A 13,134-nucleotide genomic window follows, 5' to 3' on the forward strand; every position below is an offset into this window, starting at 1 on the left:
AAACTCCCTCAGTTCTTGTCTTTGACCTGTCATGTGACGCGAGCAGCCACTATCAATGTACCATTCTTCATCAAACTGCTCGTCACGTATAACCTGCAAAATATCAAGCAGATTTAGGAACCCAAAGTTTCTTGGGTCCTAGTAAGCCTTTTACCGGACATGGAATAGTAAGAGAAACATCAACCATATAAGTTCTTTTTATTAGAGTTGTTTCATCGTTTCTTTTTATTGTAAAAACTTTGATTTTGTTTGACTTAGATTCATTTGATTTGGACGTAGGATTTGAAATTTTGACGTCATCATGCTTTTGGATCTCTTTTGGGCATTTGTTTTCTTCTGGAAAGAGCTCTCCTTTCCCCTTTAAATCTTTTGAAGGATAAGAATTAGAATGTGAATGAGAAGAATAGGGTTTAGAAGTGGTATTAGATCATCGATTATCACTCTTCCTTGGTTGAGAATGGGAACATTCTTCCTTTCGGATCGTCTGATTGAACATGGAACTGAACCCATCCTTTCGTCTACTATTATGTTGAGGACCGAAACCTTTCTTTCGGTTGCTTACTCGTTGAGGATCGAAACCCTCCTTTCGGTTGCTATTATGTTGAGGACCGAAACCTTTCTTTCGGTTGCTTACTCACTGAGGACTGAAACCCTCCTTTCGGTTGCTTGCATGCTGAGGACCGAAACCTTCCTTTCGGTTGCTTCTTGGTTCTCTTTGTGACTTATGTGTCTTTTCATACCTTATGTAATGAGGATTCTGAGATCTCCAAAACTGTTTTCTTTCTAAGAGATTCTTCTTGTATCTCAGATTACGTTGGTGTTTTTGTTCTGCCACCTGTTTTGGATTTTTATGAATATTGGCCTTTTTCTTCGGTACTTGAGCATGGCTTTCGCTCTTTGACGAACACGTGTCACTGGACGTTATCACTGGTTCGCCTGAAGATGTTATGGTGCCACTTGTGCTTGGCACATCATATCTTGTAGGTTCATTAAGTGGTTTCGGCACATACCTACCCTTTACTCTCCATGAGGTTTTCTGAGATAGGCCTTTTGTTTCATCAACATTATCTATTGGTGTTGACCAGAAGAACTCCTCACATCCATTTGTATTATCTTCTTCTACTATAACTGTCAGTTCTTCTGTTTGTTGAGGTGTGACTCCTTGAACTGTATAGACTTGATTTGGAGTGGTTTGAACCTTTTGATATACAACCTCTTTTGCCTTGAGGATTTTGGTCTTGACTGTCAATGAGCGATCAAACTCCACGGAGTTTTCAGAGATTAGATTTTTATTACTTTCGGGTTCGCTTTTGACAAATTCGGAATAGTCCACCACGTCCTCTACAGAGATTTCACTCATGTCATCATCCTCATTAAGTTCAGATGCATTTTCAACATCAAATTTATTTTCTGAACTTAATTTGGCATTCAACGAGCCAAATTTCTGTACAGTTTTGGTTCTTAGTTTCAATTTATCATTTTCATCTAACAGATTTTTGAGCATGTCCTTATGGTCTTTTGACTTTATGTAGGACTCTATTTTGTCAAGACCAATTTTGTAAGCAGGAGGGATTTCGTCAAAAGATACAACATTTTCATAGTTGTAAGCTTCAGCATCAACTTCATCCTCCTTTAACTCAAGGAAGGGTAAAATCATGCGATGTATCTTCTTTCCTATTTCACAATCGAGATGCAATTGAGTGATATTAAAATAAAGTGTTTTCGCAATCAAACAAAAAACGTTTTGCTGTTTTAAAAGCTTAAGATTTTCTCGTTGCAAATAGATTGACTCATCCCTAGACCTATTTAACTCTTTCTCCTTCTGCTCAATCCACATCCTCCTCTCCTCACTCTTCGACGATATCCTGCTAATTTGATCAGTCAGGTTAGAGTTTGTGACATGAGTTTGGGTAAGACTACTACTTATACTAGAAAATTTAGATTTTAAGCTATGCAGTTCCATTTCATAGTTAGTAATAGGTATTTTCAGAGAAGCAAGAATATTTTGTAGCTTCTTAATCAACTCATCACATTCGTTGATCTGTGCACTGATAAGTTTCGAAGCATAACACCTGTCCTCTCGCTCCTTTTCATCTTCCAGTCCACCATCTGTTGTGTACCCTCGCATCTGTGATACACCTTCTGTCACCATCAAACATCTTCCCGCAACATATTCTTCTTTCACCAACATAGCCTTGCCATGAGTCGGCTTTCTCACTTCTTCGTCCTCTGAATCCGTGGACCACACTTGCACTCCACCAAACTCATCATTGTCACCTGTATCCTGTACAATCAAAGCATTCATGGAGTTATTGTTAGCTGCTGATTTTCTTTTCTTGATCTCCTCCAATCTTCTCAGGATGTTCGCTTCCTCATCATCCTCATCAACCTTTTCTGCCTTTTTCTTCAGCATGCAGTCTTTGGCAAAGTGATTCTTGCTTCCACAATAATGGCAATCAAAGCATGAGTCGCCACCAATCTTCGTTTCCTTCTTGGATTCTTCTGACTTTGAACCCATCTTCGGTTCCTCCTTCATTTTCTCGGAACTATAACTTCCCTGCCAGTTTCGGTTCTTGTTGGCTGGGAACTTTCTTTTAATAAACTTTCTTGGATTGGAAACCATCAGGGTATACTCTTCACCAGTTAGATCATAGTCGGCAAGATCCAATTCTTCTTCTTCTTCAACATCACTTTTTCCTTTTGAAACAAGAGCTAACGACCCCAAACTAGAAACCACGTTCATTTCCTTTGACACCGCACTTTCATGGGACTTTAGAATTCCCACCAGTTTCGCCAGAGAGTATGATTTGAACTATTTGTGTGCCTTCACTGTGGACACAACTGCCATCCATTCGGGTCTAAGACCGTTCATGAAGGTGACCTTCTGCTCAATAACCTTCCTTTCGATCCCGTGCTTTATCATCTTACTGATAAGATGATTAAACCGATCAAAGGCTTGAATGAGTTTCTCATCGGGCTTCTGTTTGAAATCACCAAACTCAAAAAGCAGCAAGGTTTGAATCGAATGTTCCAGATCCTCATCAGTAGAATACAATTCTTTCAACCTATCCCATATCTCTTTTGTTGTAGCACATGAACTCACCAATCGAAACGTATCCGACTGTAAAGCAAACCTAATCATTCTTAAGGCTTGGATGTTGCAATGAAACTTCTCTTTCTCATCTTGAGGAATGTCTTTCACATCATTCACGAGCTGATTGTACTCCTTTTGAGTTTTGACAATCTTTGAAGTGCTTGAGTGAGCAAACAGACCAACTGTGATTGCTTCCCAGATCAAGTGCCCATTATCCTCTGAGCCGATCACATGATCTTCGAAGTGGTGCGTCTAAACTTCATAATCCTGAGTGTATAAGATTAGAATCCTTGTCGTTGATCCAATACTGTTGGAGATGTTGATTGGATTGGTTTGCGAATCATCCATAGACATTGTGATGATATTTGATCGATAACCTGTTTAAGATCAGACTTGTAATTTATTGTTAGAGTGAGATCGATAATTAATGAGATACGCCAATTTGGAATGACGGCTCAATTAATATCAATCAATGCGGAAAAATCCTAATAATTTCTTCAACAGAAGAGATGTGTATGAATTACACAGCCTCCTGCTCTGATACCAATTGATGAGAATAAATCTCTAGATCGTTTAGATCTTTTACAGGTATATTGACAAAGAACAAACAATTCAAACACAATGCGATTAAGAACACAATATGGAATCAATATGAAGCTTATGATTGAAATATAGTCACGCCTCAGCAGAGCTCGATAAAGAACTTCCAATGTAGAGGCAAGCTAGGGTTACAATACTTTTGATAAGAAAAATTATGAAAGCGTTACAGACTAAGGATGCATGCATGCGCCTTATGAGATCGAGCCCATGATGCAACACTATAAGCCCAACATATTGTTTAGGACGTGATATAAAGTCTAGTGCTAAAGGGCAATCTAAAATTCGTGTAATGCACGAAAGCCGAATTGTCTAGACTTTGTGTTCAATGTGCTGGTAGATTCAATGTGCTAAAGGGCAATCTGAAATTTGTGTAATGCACGAAAGTCGAATTGTCTAGACTCTGTGTTCAATGTGCTGGTAGGCACAAAGGATTCAAAAGGACTAGACTCAGATTGGCAATGAAAGGACTTGACAGTATGGACTTAGATAGTTCTATTTGGACTGACCATATGACGCTTGGATAGATTGAGCAGTGAGATAAACATGAGAACGTGTGAGATGCACTAAAAGTTAATTATCTAGAACTGTGGCTCAACATTTCCTCGATGTATGTACTCATGTCCTTAATTCCGGTATTGATAGGATGACTGGGGGGTTCTGATAAAGTAGGTCTGTAGGAAATTATTTTCTTGCTTTCTATCTGTCAGTCATATGTTGCTTCCTTTGCGTGATTGGAACATATCCGACCTGGAATGCAATATATGCAACTCTATCTCTATGCATACCCCTATCTATGCAATTCTTTCTATATGTTAGCCATATGTTGTCCCCTCTGCGTGATCATAAGATCCGACCTGGGACACAACATATGCACCCTACTATCTCTATAACCCTCTATCTCTGTTAGTCATATGTTGTTCCCTCTGCGTAAGAAGTTCTTTGGAATTTCTTGATTGTTGGGGTATGTTGGGAAGTGGGGAACACGTTCTAGTGCATCTAAAATTGAATCATTTAATAGGTTGTCTGTCGATCTCGTTGTTGAATTTAAGTGGACAACAATATCATTGGTCGTCGTCAGCCAAATGGTCCATTTAGAAATATATATCACAATGACTTGTCATTTATAATCTGTCAGATCTGTCCATACCCTTGTTTTAAGTGGACCACAATATCGGTGATTGACCAGATCTAGACATGCAGGCGTGTGCTGATAAACGATATTGAATTGTTTGGCAACTTTGATCCCAAATATTTTTGTTTTTGTTAAATTTGTTCATAGTTTTCCTCTATGCACAAATTTAGGGGGAGAATTAAAAAAAATGCAAAAATCAAACAAAAATCAGAAAATTGAAAAAAATAAACAAAAATCAGAAAATTAAAAATCCAATATTTATACATACATATATATATATATATATATATATATATATATATATATATATATTGTGTGCTAAGTTTTCTTTTAGTTTTGTTTTGTCTTAAAAAGTGAATTCAGATATAGATGAAACTCATGAAGTCTGTATCGAAAATTTCTGAGCCAAGGCTTCGTCCGTGATCATTGAAGAATTCTCATTCGAAGGAGCAAGAAATGAAGATTATTCTTTAAACATTCAATCTTTCAACCCCAGAAGCTAGGTGAAGCTGCAGTTGGAAATTATGTGACAGATTGCATTGAAGCCTCATCAATCAGTCTGCTGCTATCTATGAACCTGCTGAAGTGATCCAGAAGATTAGTTCACTCTTTTATTCTCTCTGAAGATTCTCTAACTGAAAGCGTCATTTTTCAAGAATCTCTACAAGAAGCCTCCTCACCCAACATGCGTTTAAAGCCAAATTCTGAAGAAAAGCCCAACTGCTCAAGATGAAGTCATTCATTGAAGATTCATCAAGTTCATCTTGAAGCTGTGAAGAAATTGAAGATTAAAGCTGAGGCCAAGCTCCAAATAAAGCTTCACAAGAAAAGCCAGCTACTTTTTAGGGGGAGTGTGTTGGGTCAATTAGAAAAGAAAGCTATAAACCAAAGGGGAGATTGTTGGGTCAACAATATGGTTTATACTTTACTTTTCTAGGCCTTAATAGTTTTTGGCCATGTAATATGTTTTTGCAGTTGTATTTACGGCCCAATGGGTGTTTACGGCCGTAAACCCATTTATGGCCCATATTCCTCAAGTATATATATATATATATATATATATATATATATATATATATATATATAGGTGTTAGGTGGTTGAGGAGGGGTTTGATGAACGTTAGAGGAGTGTACGGCCAAGAGAGAGAGAAATATCATATGTATGTAAGTGTGTGAATCTTGTGAAAAAGAACTTCATTCTAATCACATTATACAAGATTCATATTCTTCTTCTTCTTCTTCTTCTTCTTCTTCTTCTCTTCTATTTTGATCTGTCATCATCCGTTTAATTGGGATTCCATACCATCAAAAGGATTTGATTGATACACAAGCAGATTTGGGACTTACATAATATCAATTCTAGCTATTTATAGTTATGAGGGAAACCTAAAAAGGACTTTACTTTTACATGGTAAGAATATACCGACTTAATTAAGACCTTATAGACCTAATCTAACAAGATGTTCCTTAGAGGATAAAAGATAGAGATTCCTCTGGAACAAGAGTAAGGTTCCTATAGGAACAAGAGTAAAGTTCCTTCGGGAAAAAGAATAAGGTTCCTACGGGAACAAAAGTAAGGTTCCTTCAGGGACAAGAGTATGGTCCTTCGGGGACAAAGATATAAAGATTCCTTTGGAAACAAAAGATTGAGGTTCCTAAGTGAACAAGAGTATGATTACTTTAAGAATAAGAGTAAGGTTACTTCGGGGATAAGAGTACAGTTCTCGCGGGAATAAGATTATGGCTCCTTTGGGAACAAGTGATAGAAGGTTCCTTTAGGGACAAGAGATAGATGTTCCTTCGAGAATGAGATAGAGGTTCCTTTTAGGCACACGAGTATAGTTCCTTCGGTGACAGGAGTATGATTCCTTCGGGAATAAGAGTATGGTCCTTCAGGCACAAAGATTAAGATTCCTTCGGGAATGGGATTATGTCCCTATGGGGAAAGAGATGCATGACTCCCTTTGGGAATGTAGATAAATGATTATTGCGAGAATCTAAATTGGTATGGTTAGAGAAGATAGAGAAAGGTTCCTTGAGAGGAACAAGATAAGAGAGTTCTTTATAAGAACTTAAATGTAATCCATGATGGATTAAATGTAAGGAATTCGTTATTGACTCAATAGTAACATAAACATTAATGATTGACGAGGGATCACAACAGAGAGGAGAAAACCAGGTGAGCATGCCTGGTAATATAATAGGAAGTTGTTTTACTTAGAGTAAGGTATGAGATGTGACTGCTTGGTCTAGATGAGAAGAGCATGTTAAGAGGCTAAGAGAAGAGATATAATATGTACATAGTATAAGAAGAGCATGTTAAGAGGCTAAGAGAAGAGTATAAGATGAGCTTGTTAATAAGCTAAGATAAGAGTAAAAGGAAAATATTAGAGAATAAAGATAAATGAGATGAGAAAGATGAAAGAATAAAAAGAACAATAGTGTGTTCTATTAGAGAAAGAACTAGAGGATAAAGTATGAGAAAGAGAAAGAAGGATGAAAATTAAGAAAAGACAGTATAGTAACTCACCAGACACATTGTGTATGATGCTACAAAGGTTTTATGTTTTGCGGGTTCAGGTTGTAGCAGTCGTTGTACCAAAAGAGAAGACATGACCACAAAGTCAAGATTTAGATAATAGGATGTTAATCTTTGTAATTTCCTTGTTGTTCTAATTTGTATGTAATATTCTTATTGTAAACCCGTGATTCTTCCTGGGAAGTAAAATATTTTAATTAGAGTAGAAGTCCGCATTATAAGAAAACAATGATATTTCCCTTAGATATTATGTATAGAAATCCAGGTCGTTACACCATACATACATACCACCACAATCCACCTACCACAAAAATCATCCATCCCCAACAACAAACACCACAATACATCACCATCCGTCTCCGCCATTCACCACCACCACCAAGAAACTAATCTAAAATTCTTGAACAAATGCCATTACTAGTGTCACATGCTTCAAGAAGAAAGGAGTGAGAGGGGGTGTAGGGTGTGGGGATAAAGGAGATTTTCACAATGTATGATGAGCAGAGAAATGTGTGAATAACGATAATAGTAAGGTGAAGGGTGGAGGCATTTTCACCAGAGAAGAGAAGAGGAAATTTTTGCGTTTTGTAGTGTTTTTTATTAAAAAAACATGTAAAATGATGTTATTTTTCTTTTTTGGAATCATGGACAAGAAAATATGGCTGAAAATCTACTGAAGGTTGAAAATATAAAAATGATTGAACCTATAATAGTCAGTTAAAATGGTAGTTTTTGAACAATATATATAAAATATAAAAATGATTAAACCTATAATAGTCGGTTAAAATGGTAGTTTTTGAACAACATATATAAAGTTTAATGGTAAACCTTGTGGAAAAAAAAAGATATAAAAAAGATTTATGTTTGAATAAAAGTGATACATGATAATTCTACAAAGTCATTGTCTCCTAATTAAGTCACTAAAATTTTCCAATCATGTTAAATATGAGAAATTTACGTGCAGCTATCATTTATATATTTTTGAAGAAGATAAATAAAGTATAAAGTTTATGTAACAAAAAAAAGTTCCAATCATATTAGGAAATTTACATTCGTTACATGGTAACGTTCATATAATTTTTAACAAGACAAATAAAATATGAAGTGTATGTCATTAAAAAGGAAAATGACTTAGGAGGGTAACTACCTTTTATCCGTGTTCACATTTTGACAACTTCTTCTTTTTTGTACATAATAAAGCAACTAACTTGTTATAACTGTTTAAATTACACCAATATTACCGGCTAATACCTGTTTTAACCGGTAACTCAAAGGGAAAATGACTTAGAAGAGTAACTACCTCTTATCCGTGTTCACATATTAGCAACTTCTTATTTTTTGTACATAAGAAAGCAACTAAGTTGTTTTAACTGTGTAACATCCCAAAAAATCATGCCCAAAAATTTCTTTTTTAATTTAATACTAAAACCATATCCCAAAAAATCATGCCAAAAAATTTCTTTTTTAATTTAATACTAAAACCATAATTGTCAAACCATTAATTTAATACTCCGGCATCGGGCCCCGCTCGACATCAGGCCCCGTCTGGCATCGAGCCTCGCTCGGTATACAAATCTGTCTCTCTTAGGCCCCGCCTGTCTCCGGGCCCCACCCGCTAAACACATACAATCATATAACATGCTAACACATAAAGAAATATACTCTACTGTATCCATGTCCTAAGAAACATACTATGCTAATAATAAGATGCGGAACTTCGTCCGTACTCAACTAGTTCTAGCCAGGGCTTCAGCAATGCAAGGTGAGTCTCCTCACTGTATGAATGGGTCTAAGACCACAATGCCAGCCCATGTAGTCTATGAGTAGGAAGACCTGGGGGTTAGCCCTAGGCATTGTATGCTAGTATGTTATTCTAGACCAAGGTCTGATGTCGGGTGGGTGCCCGAGGAATGTTTGCATGTTAGATTATACTTGTTGTCTGTGTGATACATGTATGTGCATGGTAAAGATGTGAGTGTGGGTGAGGTCACGTATCTCATCACTAGCTGAGTACAGATGCTGTTCCGTATCTCATTATTAGGAGAGTATGTTTCTTAGGACATGGATACAGTAGAGTATGTTTCTTTATGTGTTAGCATGTTATATGATTGTATGTGTTTAGCGGACGAGGCCCGGAGACAGGCAGGGCCTAAGAGACAGATTTGTATACCGAGCGGGGCTCGATGCCGGGTGGGGCCCGATGCCGGGCGGGGCCCGATGCCGGAGTATTAAATTAATGGTTTAACAATTATGGTTTTAGTATTAAATTAAAAACGAAATTTTTGGTCATGATTTTTGGGATGTGACACAGTTAAAACAAGTTAGTTGCTTTCTTATGTACAAAAAATAAGAAGTTGTCAATATGTAAACACGGATAAGAGGTAGTTACCCTCCTAAGTCATTTTCCCTTTGAGTTACCGGTTAAAACATATATTAGCCGGTAATATTGGTGTAATTTAAACAGTTAAAACAAGTTAGTTGCTTTATTATGTACAAAAAAGAAGAAATTGTTTATATGTGAACACGGATAAGAAGTAGTTACCCTCCTAAATTATTTTCTGGTCATTAAAATAGTTATAGAGACTTAATTGATTGACTTGAAATAATCATGAATTTTATGTTAATTTTTTTTAGACTAAATGTAACTTTTTTTAAAAATATTAAAATTTTTGTGATAATTTCTTATTTTTATTTTTGATAAATTTTATTTCGACAGAATCTTCTTCCCGAGCTTGGGGCGGCATACCATCTTACCTTCCCTGTCTCATTTACGTTGGACTGGGGTAATTGTTGTATATTAAGGACGGGAGGACCAAGTCAAACGTTCTCCAATTTCATTTCCTTCAGGTTCGGTGTGCTGCTGGACGCCCCACTCTTAACACACCTATCTCAGGTTATCGATTCTTTTCCCCTTAATTATTATATTTTTTTGAAGCTTTTTTGATGATCCTTTGGGATAACTTACTTTCTTCGGTCATATGTTGCTCTCTGTAGTTATTAGGTTAGTTGTAGCCTCTACTTGTTGTTTGTTCGATTGGATCTACTTCGTCGTTTTTATTCGATTTCATTGTAGTTGTGAATAAACTTAGGTTAAATCATCCACCTGCCCTTTCAGATCTGTGTCAGTGTAAATTGTAATGCTATTTCTCTGTTAACAGCAAGTGTAAGGGAGCTGCTGCTTTAAACTTGTATCATTCGCCTTCTTTTTAGATATATCTGCAGGCTCATAATCTGAAATTGAAATCACAGATACTGGTATTAAGGTCCTCCTGTAACGGCCCACATTCAACAAACAAATAATTATTCAATAGTGTCGTATAAACTCCAATCCAAATAATAAATAAAACCCTAATTTTCATCATTCTCCAAAATCATACTCATACAAATATAGATTACTACTTACTTACTAGGCATAACTCACTATCAAAATTCAAAACACAGATCCAAGAGGAATGAAACTTTGAACACCTGTTTCATAATACCATTTACTCAAGAGGATTCGAAATAAAGATTGAATTAAGGGCAAGGTTGGGTGGTATTTCATATCAAGTGCCTTAATGGAATAATAATAACAACTATTTCCATCAATACCCCTTTGATGCTGTTGAAAACACTTTTAACCATTTTTTTTTTTTTTTTTTTTTGTGTGTGTGTGTGTGTGTGTATTGTCTCTCAGGTTATTAGGGAATATGAATTGGGTTCAACGCAAAATCTACCTTTACAATGTCACATTTGGGCTATACATGTTGGACTGGTGGGAGCGATATTTGTTCAGTATCTTTATCTTTTAGATTAAATTACACTTTTGGTCCCTGTGGCATATCCTTCTTTTTTTTTTTTCTTTTTTTTAGAACCAGGGATGGAAACCCAACCATTAGGTGAGGGTATTTAGGTCATTTCATTTTTTTCTCTTTTGTTTGACTTGACTGTTTGTTAAGATAGCTTGGTTGTGGTCTTGATGTGGTTCATCTTCTACAACGGATATCGTAACATTAGTGAATTTGGAAAAAGGTGCATTATTATTATTATTATTATTATTAATCTGCTTATTCTATGGTTTCACTTTCATACATTTATATTAAGTCATTATTTGGTTGCTTAAAATCTTCCTCAGGTATCTATGGTGAATTTAAACATAGCTTCAACTTCAAGATGAAACATGGTGAAGTTGTATGATCCAATTACTATCCTAAAGTTTGTTTGTGTGTGTGTGTGTTAGCTTTGCTGGTATGTAAGTTCCCACATAGTAAGTTAAGCATGTATGAATCGTGACAGAGACCTTTGAACAATGGTCAATGGTGATTGTTTTTAAATCTCTGCATTTTAGCCAAGTATTAAAATAGGATGAGAGAACATAAGTTTGTATAATTTTGGATATGTAATATGTTTTTTGAAGAGTTTTTGAGATTTGAACATGTTTGAATTGCAATATGGTGGTCTTTTACTTTGAAATAAATCAAGATGTGGTTGAAGGAGATTAAAAATCTCGTGCTTTTTTTTTCATCAGAATTAAGCCTTTTGAAATTTGTATATATAGGGCTTGTTTGGAATCGATATTTTATTAGTTTTTAGGTTTTAAGTAAAAACTCGAAAAAAAAAAAGCTTTGTTGGACACCAGAAACTTTTTAGTTTTTATTTTAAACAAAAAGCTGAGAAGAGATTTTAGTTTTTAACTAATTTTATACATTTAACTTTCACCTAGCACTTCTGCACAAATAAAAGCTATAGCTTTTCTTTACTTTCTATCCATTAGTTTTGCCAAATAGGCACATAAGGTATTGTTTGTTTTCTAGAAAAGGGCATGTGTAAAATTCGGCATAAGCAGCCGATTAATCGGAATCAGGTAGGGGCCGAGGCATGTATTTAGGAATGGGCCAAAAAATCAGAATTGGTCAAACTTGGTCAAAAATCGGCTTCAATTTAGTTAAAATCGGTTAAAATTGGAATTCGGAATCGGTCAAAATTCTGAAATTTCAACCTTTTCTTTTAGACCAAACTAGGGAAGAACCCCCTTTTATGGATTGAATACGCCAAAGAAATAGACAGAATGGAAAGATTTTATCGAGTTACATTGAACCGATCCACCCCCGACAGTTTCATGTGTGAATTACAATAATATCAATAAGTTGCTGGTTTTTGAACAAATAAAGAACAATTTATCATTTTATTCATATCAACCTCTGTAATAATAAAATCTATTATCACATTTTTAATGACCAGCAAAGCGATTGATTACCACGTTTAATCACAACCAAGGTAGTTTCCATGCTTTCAGAATCTCTTTCCCTACCATCTATTAAAATACTATAACTTGCAACAGGCCTAAGGACAAAAGTGTAAAAATATGTTAACTTGTCTGTTTTACATTGCAAATCCATCTTGATTGGATAATTTTGCCCTCGATAGGAAACAATAACATCAAGCTTCTTTGTCTGTGTACCACATAAATATGGTCCAAACATTACACTTCAAAAAAAGAAAAAAAAAACAAAATAGAAGTTAATACATTGTAACATAACACAACCAATAGTAATAATATGGAGACGTTATAATGATAAGCAATTGAAAGAACATATAAATAAAAAAAGGTAAAAGAATTCATATTGGATATATAAAAGATGTGAAAAGACAAACCTAATTCTATTTCATTCTTTCTTTTTTAATGAAAGACCAAAATGCCCTTCTTATATGTTGAAATAAAAGAATTTACTATAAGTGAAATTTTAAAAATTCAGTCAATTTTTCTAATTGGATTTCATTGTAAAGGTA

The 13,134-nt window shown here is 35.4% G+C and overlaps 1 protein-coding gene across 2 annotated transcripts; it reads left to right on the forward strand.

The window, feature by feature from the left end:
* The first annotated feature begins 10,102 nt into the window (after positions 1 to 10,102).
* Positions 10,103 to 11,780, forward strand: LOC145075168 (uncharacterized). Of its 2 annotated transcripts, XM_079021465.1 has the most exons (5): positions 10,105 to 10,258; positions 10,807 to 10,892; positions 11,042 to 11,139; positions 11,304 to 11,376; positions 11,480 to 11,780. In XM_079021465.1, the coding sequence occupies exons 3-5, from the start codon at positions 11,055 to 11,057 to the stop codon at positions 11,490 to 11,492; spliced, it is 171 nt and encodes a 56-aa protein (XP_078877591.1). In that variant the 5' UTR covers positions 10,105 to 10,258; positions 10,807 to 10,892; positions 11,042 to 11,054; the 3' UTR covers positions 11,493 to 11,780. The 2 variants fall into 2 exon arrangements, with proteins under 2 accessions (XP_078877590.1, XP_078877591.1); XM_079021464.1 differs by lacking the exon at positions 10,807 to 10,892 and having other exon boundaries at positions 10,103 to 10,258.
* The last annotated feature ends 1,354 nt before the right edge of the window (positions 11,781 to 13,134 follow it).

Source organism: Lactuca serriola, chromosome 9 (genome assembly GCF_051521515.1).
Source record: "Lactuca serriola cultivar US96UC23 chromosome 9, Lser_US96UC23_V15, whole genome shotgun sequence".
Lineage (NCBI taxonomy): Eukaryota > Viridiplantae > Streptophyta > Magnoliopsida > Asterales > Asteraceae > Lactuca > Lactuca serriola.